At 42.2% G+C, this 17,819-nt stretch overlaps 1 protein-coding gene across 1 annotated transcript; it reads right to left on the bottom strand.

The window, feature by feature from the left end:
• inpp5jb (inositol polyphosphate-5-phosphatase Jb) lies at positions 1-13,071 on the bottom strand (the record flags this gene model as incomplete). The annotated part of the gene is made up of 13 exons (XM_079222534.1): positions 12,986-13,071; positions 7,777-8,297; positions 6,040-6,147; positions 5,681-5,789; positions 3,306-3,422; positions 2,350-2,525; positions 2,125-2,236; positions 1,744-1,853; positions 1,364-1,571; positions 884-1,021; positions 683-766; positions 498-602; positions 1-312 (listed from the first exon to the last, which is right to left on the bottom strand). Exons 2-13 carry the CDS (start codon positions 8,283-8,285, stop codon positions 1-3), a joined length of 2,088 nt encoding a protein of 695 aa, XP_079078660.1. The 5' UTR covers positions 8,286-8,297; positions 12,986-13,071.
• Between the last annotated feature and the right edge of the window lie 4,748 nt (positions 13,072-17,819).

Below are 17,819 nucleotides of genomic sequence, written 5' to 3'. Positions count from 1 at the left end.
TCACACCCCTGAACCCTCTATGTCTTGTTCTTTCTCCTCAGGAGCAGACACCGGGCCGCTGCTGTCCTCTGCTGGACGTCCTGTGGACTCACTCTCAGCTGTTGTCGCGTTGACGTTGAGCACTTTCATTTTGGCCTGTGCAGGGCTGCCAGAGCGGCTGGAGGTGTGGCGACGATGGCTGCGGTGCTTGGCTTTGCATGGACTGGGACTGCGGGACCTCGTCTTCCCGAGGACAACAGTGCCGTCGTCATCTGAGCTGAAGTCAGAGCTGTCTGAAGAACTGGCATCAAGACCTGAAGTGGGAAGCTGGATCTGAAGACAGATGAAAAAGATGACAAGAGTGGGATTTAGGGGATAGAAAGGTTAGTAAAAGGAACGAAAAGCCTTAAGCTGTAGATGGGAACACCAGCATAGGACAGATGTAATGCCCCCCTCTTAAAGCAAATGCATTTGATTGATTTAGCCTCAGGAAAGCAGTGCCAGAGAGCCATGATTACCTGAAATGGCTCAGTTACACCCACAATGGTGCTCATGTTGTTGCTATAGTAACCCAAGATGAAGTCCCCTGAGCCTTTGGGCAATTCCTCCTCAGTAAAGGTTACCTGGAAAACAGTTAGTCAGACATCTATTAAATGTGAAAGTAAATTATTTCTGAGGAGAAAACAGCACGCAACCAGATTACCTGATGGTCTTGTCGAGTGAACTCAGCTTCGTCCTGCTTGGCCCACACGTAGCCCACATAGTCCTTGTGATGCTTGAAACCCACCTAGTGGGGCAAATTAGTAACGCACAGAAATATTTATTATAACGTTCCTAATGATTTGCTGACGTTGAGTCTTCAGCTGTAACATGTTATTTGGCCAGAAGAGGTAAGACCGTTTACCTTATACAGTCCGATCCAGTCCCAGGAGCTGCGTGGGTAGCTGGGCACCAGTCGGAATTTTGCGATGGCATCAGCAATGCTATTCCACTCATCCTCCACTGTGATTGTGACCAGGGGAATATCCAACTTGTACGGGAACTAAAAATAACTTTTTCCATCAACATTCGTACAGTGCAAAAATACTGTAAAGTCTCTAAGATAAACCAACAATGATAAACCTATCAAATGTCAGCACTAACCTAAATGTGTTTACAGCATCAATTTTCTACTGCAACATGGACGATGTTTCCCAGATTTAAAGTTGTACAGCAGTTTAAACAACATTAAACATTGTCGTTTGATTCTCAAACAAAGGTGCTGAAAATAGTATCGTTTTTGGTTTTACTTTGGAAACAAGTAAAAAAAAAAATTTAAAAAAAAGCACCAGTATGGAATTAAAGGGATGCCAGCCTTTCACCAGTCACCTTTACAAAATCTCACCTGCAGGGTAAAGATGGAGGAGACTGGTTTGTGGTCACTGACGGTGTATTCTATGTGACTCCGGTAGTAGTGTTGTGTCACTTTGGTCCCACTGGTCAGCCCCGACATGGAGCCACGCTTCCCAGCGCTGAGAGTAGCGGCAGCAGTAGCAGTGGCTCTCAGGCGCCACAGGATCCGGTCGGTCCAAGCCGGTTTACGCTTCTTCCCACTGTGTGGAGGACGGAGAGAGAGCAATGGAGCAAGACAAATAAAACAACAACTTTAAAATCAGTACACGGAGTAAAAAGAGGCCCGTTCATGCTCCCCGTATTATTGAGCTAGACTCTGTGATATCTGCTCAGTGGCCTAAAACTCATAACGGCAACCCTGGCACCACCGACCTTGTGTCATATGTATCTGTTCCAACATCAAACTTGTAGGTGGGAGGAAATTTCAGCGGCCCCTCTTGGAAACCCTCCAACACCGTCTCACTGTCTTTGACCATATTGAGCTGCAGCAATGAAGAAGAAGATAGAGTGTTTCTCTATTGCCCTCTAGTGGCATCACCTACACAGTGCATAGTCCACCAGACAAGTAACAACATTTCATATTGTACTTCCTGACTTGAAAGCCTAATTTCAGCTCGAAAAAAAGAAGATTGTTTTGGGGGAAATATTTCTACGGGGCAAGTTGCTTTTCAAAAGGACACATGCAGGGGAGTTAAACGTCACAGTCTTCTCTCTGTCTTGTAAACGGTTCACTAGAGAGCCATTATGTTTTACCTGATCCTTTTCCCACAACATTGGAAACTTGTTGTTATCGATGGCTGATTTCACCACTTGCATATCCAGGTCTTCAATGCGGAAATTGAGGTCCCCAAACCAGAACACCACACTATTGAAAAAGAAGAAGTCATTTCAAGTGCAAGCATGTACTTTTGCAACGCTGATTGTGACACCATTTGTTTTTCCCAGTCATAAATGAGTGTAAAGATTGTGCTGTCTTACTCATGGTCAAGAACCCCAGTGGCAGTCTGGCCTTCAAACTGCTGCTGCTGCAGGATGCTCTCAAAGTCCTCCATGCGCTGACCAGAGTTTTCCATGTGAGCCGGCAGGTGGCAGTTGAGGAAGCAGATGGTGTGGCCGAACGCTGACATGCGGGCGCTCACACCACCTTTATTCCCCTGCAACACCGACAAGCACAAGGGAGGTCAAACAAAATTCAAGAGAAGGAACACACACCACTGAAGAAAGCTTTTGTATTAATTTTCTCATCCTTCAATTTCTCAAAATTAAACTACAACGATGGAACGGTGTCTAAAGTCAGTAATTGGTCTATGAGTATTTTCACTGTATCGAGTGGTGTGTGTGTGTGTGTGTGTGTGTGTGTCTGTACAACAGACAAACATGAAGTTTACTCATTACGGACCGGGAAGACAGTCATCAATATTTAATGCAGTACAGTGAGTGCACAGTGGGGGGACAGGAAAGGGTCTGTGGATTTCTCCCCCCTGTTCTCCCAACTGCTCTGACCTGCTAAAACACAAAAGATGTCTCAGTGTAAATGTGCAGAATGTGCTGATACCCCTCTGAGTGCATACAGAGAGGATTTCATTTCAAATTGAGCAGTGAACAGGATCTTAGTTCTGTCTGAACTAAAGTATCACCCCATTTTTTTTACCTGGTCTTTATTATCATAAAACTGGATGGAACAGCATTTGACTATCAAGTCACACGACTGGCGAAACAAACAACCTGCATTGTACAAAGGGGCCATAGAAGTGAGTAGCTGCTGTAGTGGACAGTCAGTGTCTCTAGGATCTCCATCAAGGTATCAGTGACCGGGATGCAAACTGAAACCAAGTCACTCCCAAGGAGATGTCGTGCCATGTGCAGCTAAGCTCCCATGTGTGAAATGTCCATGATACAGTGCGGATCACAGAAGGTGTCAGAAGCTGCCTCACCCAGTAACCCCCAAGGCCTGTGCGGGTGGTCTCGGTCTGGACTCCGCGGAGGAAGGGCAGATGGAAGTACTTGGCAAAGACCAGCAGCAGCAACCCCTGCATCCGCTGGGAGGTCACCTGAGGGACGGACAAGTGAGGAGCAACAGACAAGAGGACAAGTACAGACGGACATGAAGAACCAAATAAGAGAACACGAATAGGTGAGATATTAGGACGCACTTTGCTTCGTCCTGAAAAGTGAGCAGCGATACAGTTCATAACGTGCACTCAAATTTCAATAAACAAATTGTGTGAGCTGCGTCCGGCTTTGCCGTGTGTCCATTCATGGTGCTCTGCTTCACGTTCTCTCCCCCTCCTCCCTTGCATTTTCATTTCGCTCTGCAGGAGCCAGCGGCTCAGCTCCCCCTCTACTTTATCTGAAGCGCTGCACATTAAGGAGGCCATAGCTTGTGGTCTACCCTCGCTGTGGCAACGAACCACTTTGTGGGGGGAACGTGATGTACACGCTGTAGGCATTTGATGGTCAGACCTTTCCTTTCGCCGAGCCTTCCACCATCATCTTAAAAGCACTTGCTTCTTGTTCTGCTACATAATGATGTGCAGATTTTGACATTCATGCCACTGGTTTAGAAAAAAAGAGTGCACATATTTTGTAATGTACAAGAAGGGTAGAACTATGATGCCTGCGTTGTGGAACAAGATTAGCTATCTGCATGCTTTGTCAAGACCCTCCCCGGATATTTATGGTTATCTCTCCCTCTCCCTCTCACCAGTGGTCCACACATCCCAACCCCCAACTGCAGGCTGAAGAAGCATGATCACACCCTGTCTGAAATGCCCTGTGGCCAGCAACAGAGGCACACATCTTTGCACGTGACTCAAGACCCGCTCGCTTGTATACTAACCGGCTATTTGAACTACTTTGTTGCGTAACGAAATCTACTGAACCGTATAGTGGACCAACTTTATGTGTGGTACGTGTGTGGACACGAGCAACGAGTTTGTGTTTCTGTGGGAAAAGTCTGAACGAGTACACCTTTGCCTGAAGCTATTATGGGTGAAAACATTTCACAATATGCACATTAGACATCATTTGCTGGCTTTTTTAAAGAAAATTAAAGTTTGATTTATTTATTGACATGTGTGCTTAGCAAATTAGTAGGTAGGTCCTTGTTATTCCAGTGCCCACCAATCTAAAAAAAGTGATCTAACCTAAACATACATGCAATAAATCTATTTAATACAATATCAATCCAATAAATCCCAGTGCATAACAAAAGTCGTGCTGCAACATATTCAATAGAGAGTGCCATGTTGCAATTAGAGATAAGGGCCAGAAAAATAAATGTCTTTGCTAATTTAGGCACTTAATTGTAGCTTACTCAAACATAAATTATGGTGACAATAAGCAACTATGTGGTGAATAGCCAGAAAACAATGTCTTGTTGACTCTGTGTTTCTGCAGTGAAGGGCAGTCAGCTTTCTTGTGCTTGCAGCAGCTACAGTTTGAACCTGACAATGAGTCTTGTTGTAGCAGACTATCACAGATCAGAAATAACCGATGGGGTGTCTCGTTACAGCGTGTCTGTCCACCCTGTTGTGACTAGACAGATTCCTACTGACACCACCATACCTCTCCTACAAACTCAAATAAACACATCCCCTGAACCTCTTCACAGCATTAATATTCACATGAAGTACACAAAAAGGTCACGTGGAGATGATTTTAACGAGGTTTAAGCTAACGTAGCAGGCCGTGAAATAACTGGGTGGGGGACAGCATCAGTCTCACTGTCAGAGGCCCGTCAACACTGACAACAACGTGATCCAAAAATAAAACAGCATCCTGGGAGACATTTGTACAGCTCTTTCAGCTCAACAGCTGATTCACACTCTCTGGCTCACCATGCCAACAGAGCCAAGTAGCACTTCAGATGCAGCCAGACAAACACCAACCTCAGCTGCGGTATGCCAACACACCAGCTAGTGAGAAAATAAACATGTTTGATGGTTTCTACTTCCCTGCTTTCCCAGCTTTTAATGTATTATCTATGGAACACATATTGGGAAGTATTTTCTACATTCTATTCAATATGACATCGTGCATTTCATCGTGTGCTACCTTCCCACAGTGGGTGTATGCATTTTGAAATGATAATATAGAGAAAAAGGGGCATGTACACAGAAGGGAGCTGACATTAAACGGCTGCTATAAATTATCACCCCCATCCGTTGCTCAGGGAACAAAACGAGCCGAAGCAGCAGCGGAGAAGCAGAGCTCTCATCAGCGATCACGTAATGCATATGAATCTAAGCTGTTTAGCATTTTAGTTTGAGAGTGTGCATATGTGTTGATAATAAAAGTCATTACTGACCAGCACATAACCAAAGAGGCTGAGTCTCTCCATGCAGACCTCGCTCCACTGGTCTGTGAAGAGGACATCTTTCAGCCTTTTGTTAATCATAGAGTTCACTTCCTGCAGCCTGGAAGAAAAATGACAGATAACAACAAACAGGGGTCACCAGCCGACAGAGATGTAAGAGGAGCTGATGAGTGAGAGCTTTGATAATGTAACGGTGGAAGTGTAAAGACAAATCTGTGGTTCAGAACTAAGCCCGACTGTTCATTGATGGTTTAGTGACAATGTTTAAAGTGTCAATGTGGGACAACTGTGCATAAATGGACACTTTAGCTTTCATGTGGAGGACACTGGAAGCGCCACAAAACACTCACCCGATAATGTACATGTCAGTGTTTCCATCACCCACATTCAGCCCCAGCAAGGAAGTGATGTCGTCAGGTGGCGTGGCCGAACCCACGTTCCAAGTGATGACGTGCAGCCTGTTGGAAAAGGGTGTTCGGTTATAAACTCTCATCACGACAGACCTCATGATCACAAGCTACAGACAGTAGAACCCATGTATTAACAACTAGAATAACCGCCTGACAGTTGTATCCCACTTTACATCCATGTTTGTACAAAATGCCATCACTCCATTATTTTAACTGTCATAATTTTTATGTGCATTGTTTATGGACCAATTTTTTTTTCTTAGTGAGCTTTGACCACCCAAATCTAAGTAAAGACAACATGCATTACAAAGCTGAGTACAAAGATTTCGAGCAGCTACCGTTTCTATTAAATACATTAACACCATTAATTGTTTAACAGACAGTACTGGTACTAACTAAAGGTTGTATAAGGAATTGTACAAGCACCTCCAATGTTGTTAATTCATGTAATGTGATTTTAAATATTGGGCAGCCTGGAAGCTCAATAGTTAATAATGTCACCTAAAAACAAGAAGTCCTGGGTTTAAATCCCCTGTTTCTGCCAAGACAACTCGGAGATATGCAAGTAAGATAAGAAAAAATAAGAAAACCGAAATCACCCACATAAATGTAACCGTGTTCGTCTCTGTTAATGCATTTATGTATTTTGGCTCTGACAGACCTGTCCAGGGTCCATCTTGCCTCTCATCCAGTTTGTACACTGGGACAGGCTCCAGCCACTACAATCCTGACGAGGGCAAGCAGTTTAGAAAATAGAAAGACTGAAATTCTTCTATCCAATTTTCCGACTGTGTATGTGACACGTGTTTAAGAATGTAATGGTGTATTTGCAAGAAAGCTATCTCACATTTCCCCAAATTAAACAAGTGAATGATTATGATTATGATTTTCTGATTACTGGCCAATGGTAGTAGCACAGGCTATAGGACATTTAGGGGGCAATGTCACAGTTCTTCCTGAGTACCTAAGACAATTCCAAAAATGTTCTAAAAAAAGAAGTTATCTCACTATGCGGCAGTGTTATCATTCCACTTCCAGAAGACCCTTCCCACAGCCCAGCAGTAGCTGGGCTGTGGGAAGGGTCTTCAGAAGGGTCTTCAGAAGGGTCTTTGATATTACTGCATAATTGTAATGTAGGTTTGTATGTTTTCTTGTTCATAAACATTTCATGACACTGAATCATTTGTATTATGTGTTACGAAACTTTGATTTTGCAACCTAATCCATTCCAAAAATCCACTTCACTATGCAATGATTCACTACAACAGGGAGTGGTTTTGAGATACACCGATAGAAATGAGAGAAACCTTACACAGGCTTAACATAGAAATGTTTTAGTTCCTAAAATGTATCATATTAGGTCATTTAGAAATACACCCCATCTATCCTGAAACATGGGATATGGATATTATTAAAAGGAGAATTACTTGGTTCCTGAATTTGTAAAAACAAATAAAAAATAAAAGTTGAGGAAGTAAATGTTTACTGACACAGAAACAAATAACAGTGTTAAATAAATATGGTTGCAGTAATCAGCCTTGCAGCGTCAACTGTCAGTGTATATAAATAAACTATACGAGTGGCAGGCTTATTTTTCTCAGCTGTCGAGGATCAAAAGCCGATGTTAAGACATGCTGAGACATGAATGTTCGGCGACACACAGATTAGGGAACTTGCCTGAAGTCTTCCACAGTCTGGGCCTGGGTGTCAGCTGTACCGGCCACAGAGAGAGCTCTCTGTGCATGAGGGTTCAGGTGAGGAGCCACAGGCCCGCTGGCAGCCGCGTGCGGGACTGACGCAGCCCTAATCGGGTGGTGGCCCGGCCCTTTAGGACCGACCTTAGCGCTGGGCCCGGTGCGCTCTCCTAAGGGTTTGAATGTTGCCGGGCGAGAGGGTTTGGGGCGACTTGCCACAGTGCCATCAGGAGTGCACTCCTCCTGGTTCGCAACTGGAGTGGGTTCAGCTTCGGGCTCAGCTTTGGGCTCAGAGATGTCTACAGATCCCTCTACTCTGGCACTTCTCTGTGGCCGACAAGGCCTGGCAGACGCTGCAGGCGGCTTGGCAGTAGAATCTGTGTCTGGAGCCGCTGTATCTGATGCTGCAGCCGGGGTTATTGTTAAAGCTTCGGCTGCTCCCTTTGGGTTGTCTTCTTGCGTCTGGCTTTGGATCGGAGTATCTTGGTCCATTTCTTAAGATTTCTGAGACAAAGAAAACAATGGGAATGTTTCCACAAGACGTTATTTTTTTAAATTAAACTCATCCAGAACATCAATACACAACTAACCCTGAAGATAACATTTTTGTTTCTGTGACCTTAAAAGGATGACGTAACGTAATTTGGAATGTGAATTATAAAAGGAACTAAAACGGTACAGAGAGGATTTAGACCATTGAAACACTGGACAGCACGACATGTGGCCTCCTTCACAAATGACAAGTCAATTCAGCTGATGAGTGCAGGACTGTCATGTGACCCTTTTGACCCAGCATGCCAACTGAGTGAGTCATTCAGGCTCCAACCATAGTGACTTTTCACTACCTGCCTTCTCATGGCTTTGAAAATTAATGAATACCGCCGCATGAACTGATAGAAGAAGATATCTAAGAGTAGATGAAAACAACCACTAGGAAGAGACATGGAAGAGATGTATTCTCCAACTGTCCTAATCTCTTCGAGCTTTAGGTTTGAAGAAAAGCAAGCCTGGACAGAGTTTATCATCCTCTCTACTTGTGCCTAAGCCACCTGCCAGTCCTCCAGTAACCAGGAAGGGGCTCAGTCAGTTCATATCAGCTCACAGCACCTGCCATGCACTAACGTGAGGAACTGCTGCACGATCCAGAACCGCAAAAACAAAAAAAAGGTATTGAATAAACAACAATACAGGGAGAGGGAGCTGCAGAGCTCAGACAGACACAGAGAGCAGCAATAAAGGAGGCTGCATTGCTTCTCTCTGCTGCTGATTGATGGCACACAATAGCAATCTAAGCTTCTGTACACCGAGTTTTACAAAAGCTTTAAAATGTCTGATTTAAATACAAACACATGAATGAAAAAAAAAAAGTAATTATGATAATATCAAACATGGCTGAAGACATAAGAATGTCACTTAAAGAAATTCATACTTCTACAGGAAAATATATTTTTGAAATCATGAAAAATCTAAAAGAAAAAGATATTAGGGAGACTGTAGTCCATACATTGTTCATCACCGAAGATGAAATACAAAATAAAAACAAGCAAGAGTTGCTCAGATGTAGATGAGGACATGTCCTTGTGCTTGTGGACATGTCTGATCCGTAGAAGAGCTGATTTGGGCACAAAACTGTGGCAGCCCGACCCAGATCCCTCAGTCCGTGATAATAGAAGTGAAACACGTGAGAAGGGACCATACAATGTCTCAGTCTTTTATGAGGGTGACAGGACATCTAATCTTTCGTTACAGCCAAATCGTGGCAGGCCATAAACCGATTATATTCTCTACATGGGCGAAATGATATCCTCTACATTAGGCGCGTATTTTCGGTCAATAGAGAGACAAGGTTATCTGTTTGGGGACAGAGAAACAACAGAGCACTCTCAGAATTATTCACATGACCTTGAGGAGACGGAGGCCATGACTTTCATGCCGAGAGGAGGGCTGCCTCTGTACTCCACATGTGCCCAGAAACACACTGGTCTTTCAGTCCACCAATAACCTGGTGCCTGGCTGGAAATAATGTATTCCTATGGTCCATGTATGGCATTTAGTGGGGGGAGTGTGGAGGAGGGTGGGAGGGCACACGTGGGAGTGGGTGGGTGCAAAACGAGCTGAGGGAAGCGAGAGGGAGAGCCGAGCGAGACTGCCCATTCAGTGACAACACTGTGTCTCTTTGCATGTCTCCAAATTGATCCTCTCACACTTCCCTCTGGCACAGTCTATTTTTCCAAGCTTTAATCCCCCCCTCTCTGTCTCTCTTATCGTCCCATTTCTCTAATCCTTTCTCCCTCCCCATCTTCTCGCAGACTCTGTTGTTCTACCTTACCCACCTTCACTGCATGGGCATTGAATCGCTCATCCCACCAATTTGTTTTTTTCCCCCCATCCTATATTTTTCCCGTCACATCAAGCCGAGCGCCTACACTATTCCTGACCTGAAATCTTTTTATTCCTTTCCTCTTCTACTCCCCCTGTGCTCTGAGGTGACACGTGTGCTCCTCCAGCGACATTCTCTCTGTATCGTTTCCTCCAGCCAACCACTTCATAGTCACTATCAATGATGTCAAGTAGCCGGAGTCCGCCATAACAACTGGATGTTGATCATAATCAGTGGTAAAATATGGGAAAATAACTGCAGAACATGCCTGGCTGAGAACATGTTCAAACCATGTTAATGGAAAAACAGCTGGGAATGGGGAGGTCCAGTTTGTAGGAGTTTGTGGAGGTGATGAATACTAAATTGTGAGATATGAACAGTGATTCATGTGGAAACGGTACATTCAGAGACATGCCGGAAATTACTATTTTTATAAATAAATATATATATTTGGCTTTCCCGGGAACAGTGACGACAGACACCACTTCTTACTCTACTCGCGAGTGGAATTATTTGATAGTAACAAATGTGTCATGGTGTTTACATGCGCCCTCCTGAGGGGGTGAAAGCTGAACGAACCAGAAAGGCTGCAGTGTAACCCAAACAGCAGGCTCTCGCACGCCTTCTTGATAGGATTATCATCCTTAAATTATTTTTATAGAATTGCTTTTAAGTGATGGTGTCGTTTTAGGTCCTTTTATGATGTATTATCTATTATGCAGTTATTTTGTCCCCCTGGTTTTGTTTGTATATTTTATTTATTTGTTTGTTTTCTAATCCATTTGCTCTTTTTGGTTATTTGTTTAGTTTTGTTGTATTCATTGCCTTTATGGTATGGTCCTTTTTGTTTACTGGTATTTAAGTTATGTCTATTCTTTGATTCTCTGTAGAGCACTTTGTAAACTTTGTTTTTAAAAAGGTGCTATATAAATAAAAGATATTATTATTATTATTATTTAACAACACAGATAGTTTGGGATAACCGAGTCTGTTGCCTGGTCAGAAGTCATATTCCATGCCTATCTATTGAGAGGTTAACTGTAAAGGGAGTCATCTATATCCTTAATGTCTTAAATCCCCTGCTCTGCATGGCGGCACTACAGTGATTCCAATCATAAAGTTGGTCACATTTTGTATTGATATTACAGCCAGGCAGAGTGTTGGTGTTCAGGGCCTCCAGGGCCATATGCCCCTGTGACAGGGACACTAATAATGACCCGGATAGGAATGACTCCGGCAGCTGCTGCCACAGCTGTAAATGGCTCCTCTAGGTCCTAGTGCCACGAAGTATCACTCCTCTGTATCCAGGGGGCTTCATCTTTCTGATCAGGTCACAGCCAAGGCTGTAGGATGTCACAATTACTCTGCTTACAGTCTAACATTGAAGACATGTGCTGACAACATAGAGTTTAATGTCTGCACTGCTAAATTATATCATAAATTGCCATTTCAGATTTTGTCACTTAACAATTATAGAAACCAGCCAAATGGAAACATTCACTTAGGCTTCTATTCTGCTTTAAAAGCTTTTTGTAAAAGGAAAATAATGACCATGTTGTTATCTGACACAAAAGCAGCATCTGGTTTACCAAATAATGGCCATGCATACATTGCACAATGTGAAGTAATTGGGGTAAAGATTTCCATTCAGTCCGACATAATCTGTCTGTGAAGGACTCTGGCTATGCAATCAAATGAAACGACAAAATGGATGACACTAATAAATCCACTGAGCTTGGACTGGCACGTGAAAAAGGCCACGGCTATGTGAGTAACATCTGCGTGTGCATGACATCAAAACATTATATGTCAGTTCCTTGCCTGCAAGTTCCTTCCTGTCCAGTTACTGGCTACCAGTTAATAAGAAATACGTGCAAAAAGTTGCAACAGCAGCTTCCCATAGCAGTAGTTGCAGTTCCAGTAACTACTAAGAAAACTGGTTAGGTGAGTTATAATCAATGAATTTGGACTTAAATCGAATGGAGCGTTTTTAATCCAATTTGACTCCAGGTTGTTATGATTGCAGCTGAATCCTCCCTCAGTGCATCAATTGCATTACATTACACTGTTGCATGTAACTGCAATCTGAATACCACCAAGCACTGACATGTGAGAGGACACCATTTTAGTAGACATAAGGAAAAACTTGACATAAATGAGTAAATATTCCTGACAATCAAGAGAAAGTTTTTCGACAGGATGTCATTTGATATACTCTGTTATGTAAACACTACAGCTCAAGTTCTGCATTGCACACTGTCAGGGTAGCAGACACTGGTATTTGACCAATGGTCGGTAGATACATATTTACATAATGACACAGACATGACTGATGTCTCGGCTGAAAGCATACAGATAATGTGTCTGGCCTAATTACACTCCTGCTTCAAGGACAATTTTTGTCTGGCTGAGAAAAAGAAACAAAAGGATGAAGGTCATTTTAATTAAGTGTTTTTCCATTAAATATTAACTCAGACACATGGGGTGCCTGTGTGTGCATGCATTTGTGAGTATATGTGCCAACAAAAGGGAGGGAAATATCAAAGTCTGTGTGTACACTGATTGGTATATTCTTAATTATCATGGTGTTCCGTTGTAAACACATGTTGTAACATGCATCAATAAACACAGTGTCAATACCCCTTCTCATTATTTTTTTTAAAGGTGACGCCAGGATGAAACAAGAGAAGACAACAATATTCCCTGTATGGGTGTTTCTGCTGTCATCACCTCTGGTGACTAATAGGAGCACGTCCCGTTACATCATAAACAGAATAAACACAACGCATGCTTGCAGCTCATTAGTCATCACCTTTGCCTGTCTGGGTTCTTCTGTGTTGAGGGTTTGTTTTCCTCCCAGCTGATGGATCTTGAGTAAACCGTTTCTACAGATGTAGCGGTCCGTCTCGGTATACAGCCTCGGTGCGTGGGGGGTCGTGGATGTACAGGAATCACGAGATGAAGAAGTGAATCGTTAACCAAAAACCGGCTGAACTTTCCCTTCCAGTCGCCCCCCAGATGAAACCATCGGCATCCCTTCCTTCCTACGCGGGGGGATGACAGGTGTGTTTGAAGCGATGCTTCAGCCAGGCTACATCTCACCAACACTAACGTCCCTCCTGCGTTTAAAGACACGGGCTGCCACGGTACGCGCACGCCTGCGAGTCCTGTCCCTTCCCCCGTGCCCTTCAAATGAAATAAATCGTACGGGACGGCACGAGAGATAGAGAGAGAGAGAGAGAGAGAGAGAGTGAGTGAGCGCGCGCTTCCGTAAACGAGCAGCTCCTGCCTGCCAGCGGTGCTCGGTTGATGATTACCGTGATCGTCCGGCTGTGGAGCTCACAGAGCTAAAGCAGGTAGACAGGGGATATCGAGGCAATTACGCGAACGTGACTTCCCCTCGCGAGCTGAGCGGATGGATCTTCTCTCTGCGTGACACACGCTCGTGCACCGACTCCACACTGGTTTACGTAACCCCCGACAGGCCGTCCGCCGTACGTATGGGCGCGTGCCAAATTGGTTTAGTTAACTATAGTGTGGATTTGCGTGGCCGTTCTATGTCGTCAAAGTCTATGATGAAGCCCTACTGTCGCCTAGTGGTTGGTACGGAGAAGTGCGGCTTCATGCCGAGCAGCAGCTTCTCATTTAAGCCCCGAATGGACCTATATAGGTCCTTTTTTAAATTTTTAATTAAACTGTGTAAAACATTACAATAATCATGAACAAATATATTGATGCTACACATCAAATTAAACAAGAGAACATGAGCTACAATAATTAGTCAGCCATTTCAACACAACTCAAACACCAACTAAAATAATTATTAAAATAAAATAGTTATAATTTTGTCACGAGTCAGCCCACTCTGCATGTTTCCGGAACTAGCAGCCCGTAGCTTGGTGCTATCAGAAAAAGACAAATAGCTAAAAGCAAGACAATTCCACACAGATTCTAAATCTATTCACCAAATCCCTCTGCTGCAAAGCATCACCGAGATACGAACCAAAGAACACAGCAACATAAATCGCTGAGTCAGCACATTTTGAATTTTTGTTTTTGTTGTTGAAAAAATGCATTTCCCCCAGTAAATCCACACTGATACAAGTTTATTTAACACCATAAGTCATATGAAAGTGAAATATAAGGTTTGCTACATGAAAAAATTCAAATGTCACAGATGCGCGAAAATATGCGCAAATGTGCCGAAATGCAAATTTTGGAAACCTCGCCTGAATTCTCTCTGTACTTTACCCAATCTGACTTTGTTCTGCTTCACTTTTTCAAGTGAAAACAGTGCGGAGAGACTGTTCACATATTGTGCTTTGATTTGGGAGAGCTTCAGGGCTTAGTGAAGCATCATTTCAAGGAGATAATCATCCTGAAAGTGCTTTTTTCTATAGGCGGACCTGGAACTTCTATTTGTTCTGTGTTTCAATCTTTATTTACTCTTAGCCAGCAACATATATACTAATATTTACACATCTGACCAAAAGCTCACAAGGGTTGCCTTTATTATAACACCAAAATTATTCAAATAGCCCTTGTGGTTGCAGAGATACACCCTTTTTAGTTTGGGTATGCTATTTCGAGCTAAATCCTAAAAAATGCCTTGGGGCTTTAAAGGTTAAATGGAAGCACCTGCTTCTTGGCTTCATCTTTAAATTGTCCCTTTGTATGTGGCACTTTATCAGAAAAACCCGCAGCTGAGAGTATTTTTTGTTGATAGATACAAGATGTGATGCAGCACCCCCTCTTTACATCTGAGAGCCAGAGCATCATGTTGGGTAAAAGATAGTTGCACGTTGCAAGTTAACCTTTACCTTTACACCACTGAACCCTGTCCTCATCAAATGAGCACATGCTTTTAAGTCATCACTTTAATAAAACCTTCTTTTTAAAGAGATCTTTCTCAAAAACCAAAGGTCAGGTGTCCTGACTGTTACGTACACCTGACAGTACACATGTTTATAGTATTGTTATCTGTTTGTCTGTGCACTTTATTTAATATTTTATTGTAAATTTAATAAGTTTCTATTTCTTGCACTGTGTTGATTGTTGTTTTGTGTCTAATGTATGCACCATCAGCCAAGACAGATTCCTTGTATGTGAAACATACCTGGCAAATAAGTGGTTCTGATTTGAGCTCTGTATAGGCCAGTGGTTCTCAAACTGTGGGGCGCGGAGGTATTACAGGTGGGAAATAAAATTTAAAAAAACTTTTTTTAAATGTGTTGTGCCTTCATTTTTTGTGCCTTTATTAATCCCACCGTGTGGAAATTATTCTCTACATTTGACCTATCCTTAGTAATTAAGGAGCAGTGTAGCACTGGGGCTTCACTGTCTTGCTCAAGGACACTTCAACATGCAAACTATGGGGAGAACAGGGAGCGAACCGACTACCTTGTGGTCATTTTTTTTTTTTACCAAATATTAGTTATTTTTTACAGATAGAACTTTATTTGCATTGTTCTAACAAAGTGATTGCACATGTTATTAGTTGTTGTCTGATGGAGCAATCTGGTTTACTTGAACGGGATTTCAATGTTCTTTATTCTCAAAAAGTTGGACCATTTTGTCACAATTTTGTTGCTCCAAAGTGGGGCGTGACAGGAAAAGTTTGAGAACCACTGGTATAAGCTAATGCACCTTCATCCTCTATAAACTACATGTTAACACAGTGTCCCTCTTGCTTTTATTGCAGTGTTCATTTTAGCTGATAATAAACTATCATGATGCAAATACATTTTCATTCATACTATATCTTTTCCATGATGTTAATGTGAAACATTTGTAACATAACACATTTTTGTTTGAGATGCACCGATACTGATATCATATGTCTGTCCGATTCTGACTCAAATAGCAGGATTTACTTTGGGATTTGACAAAGTCTCCTGTGGCTGAAGAAGTCGGCCCTACTCCGCTGTATAAATAGGTTTTCATCTTTTTTATACTTTACTCTTTGTTTCTGGTAAAATAATGGATCAAACAGTAATACTTGTACCTCTCTGAACGTCAAACAGTTTAGAGAAATTGAGAGAAGAAATGTTTCTTAATCTGCAAAGTAACTAGTTATCTGTCAAGTAAATATAGTTTAGTAAAAAGTGCAATAAATACAAACAAATTAACGTGTAATAACATTAAAATGTCCCCTGAAATTAAATGGAGTGTACGTAAAAAATCAAAACAATATTGGGAACGAGCAATTACTGTTACTCAGAGTGAACAGATATATTATTAATAACTATATACTTTAGTTATGATTCTGATTAAGGCACCCTGTTTGAATATATCTAGAAAATACACTGTTGACACTGTTTATAGTAAGCTACTAAAAAGGTCACCAAGGTTATTGGTCATTTATTATTTGTATTATTATGAAATGATTATGAAATGATTCACTTCATGACAATATACACGAGAACATGCACAAACAAATATGTACAAAGACAAATCAGGTGACAGTTAGAATAACAAACATTCAGTCATGTTCAGCTGGTATCTGTCCGTTAATCTGGGCAATAAAAATTAAAAATGTGGTTGTTATGAAAGTGTTTGACCTCAATAATCTCAATCATGTTGCTGTCTTTTACAAATTGGATGCAGACAAATAGGGCAACTGCAACTATGCAACTTAACTTTGCCGAACACTTTGTCTTAGATATAAAATCTATTTCTGGGAAGCCAAAACACCTTTACGCTGAGCCAAATATAAGATGTTGCTGTGGAAACTCCTGAGGGTACCTCATCAGGCTCCATGACCTTTTAAATGCCTGTGGCCTTGATATAATTAAAGAGCCAAAATGTGTGTGTGTGTGTGTGTGTGTGTGTGTGTGTGTGTGTGTGTGTGTGTGTGTGTGTGTGTGTGTGTGTGTGTGTGCCCTTTAAGGCCAAAGCGAGTTGGGAAAGGCTGTGCAGTGCAGTATTTAAAGGTGAAGATGGTTGCCTGAAACTACCTGAGATACGCAGAAGTAAATGAAATACTACAAAATCTGTTGAAAACTTACGGCATCTGTACCCATTGACCCATATATGTATCCGTATATGGAAAATAACGTATAGTTTATCGACTAGACAATGATGTAACATTGACCGTAAAACAATCCATGGTTTATGGTTTTTTATTTTGTAATATTGGTGATGTATAAAAATACCCAATTCCCAAGGCCTTTACAACACTGCTGTCATATAAAGCGACAACTTTCTGTGCATACTCAACATAGTCGGGGAGCCATGGGAAATATGTGAGTATATGAGTGTAAAGTACGTAATAATGAACAATATATTTTGGCCCAGTAACTAGATTTTAGTATTTTGCAAAATACTTCTTGATCTTGATCTTGAGTTTGAGTTTGAGAAAAAGACAATCTTCCTTCCATTGGGCCTATTGTACTGTGGACCAGGAGTATCTGTGTCTTTCTGTTCTGCAATGATTGTGCAGTATTTAGGTCAGTGTGTGTGTGTGTGTGTGTGTGTGTGTGTGTGTGTGTGTGTGTGTGTGTGTGTGTGTGTGTGTGTGTGTGTGTGTGTATGTCTTATAACCTGAAGTTGTGTGCGGTTATTCTTTGTTGCTTTCTTCATTATATCCCTTCAGTTTTTCTCAACTCATCAAACTAAATTCACATCTGTAGTTTAGTATCATTTGG

The sequence above is a fragment of the Taurulus bubalis genome (assembly GCF_910589615.1).
Source record: "Taurulus bubalis genome assembly, chromosome: 8".
Taxonomy (NCBI): domain Eukaryota; kingdom Metazoa; phylum Chordata; class Actinopteri; order Perciformes; family Cottidae; genus Taurulus; species Taurulus bubalis.
This window is presented reverse-complemented; position numbering and strand designations above follow the sequence as displayed.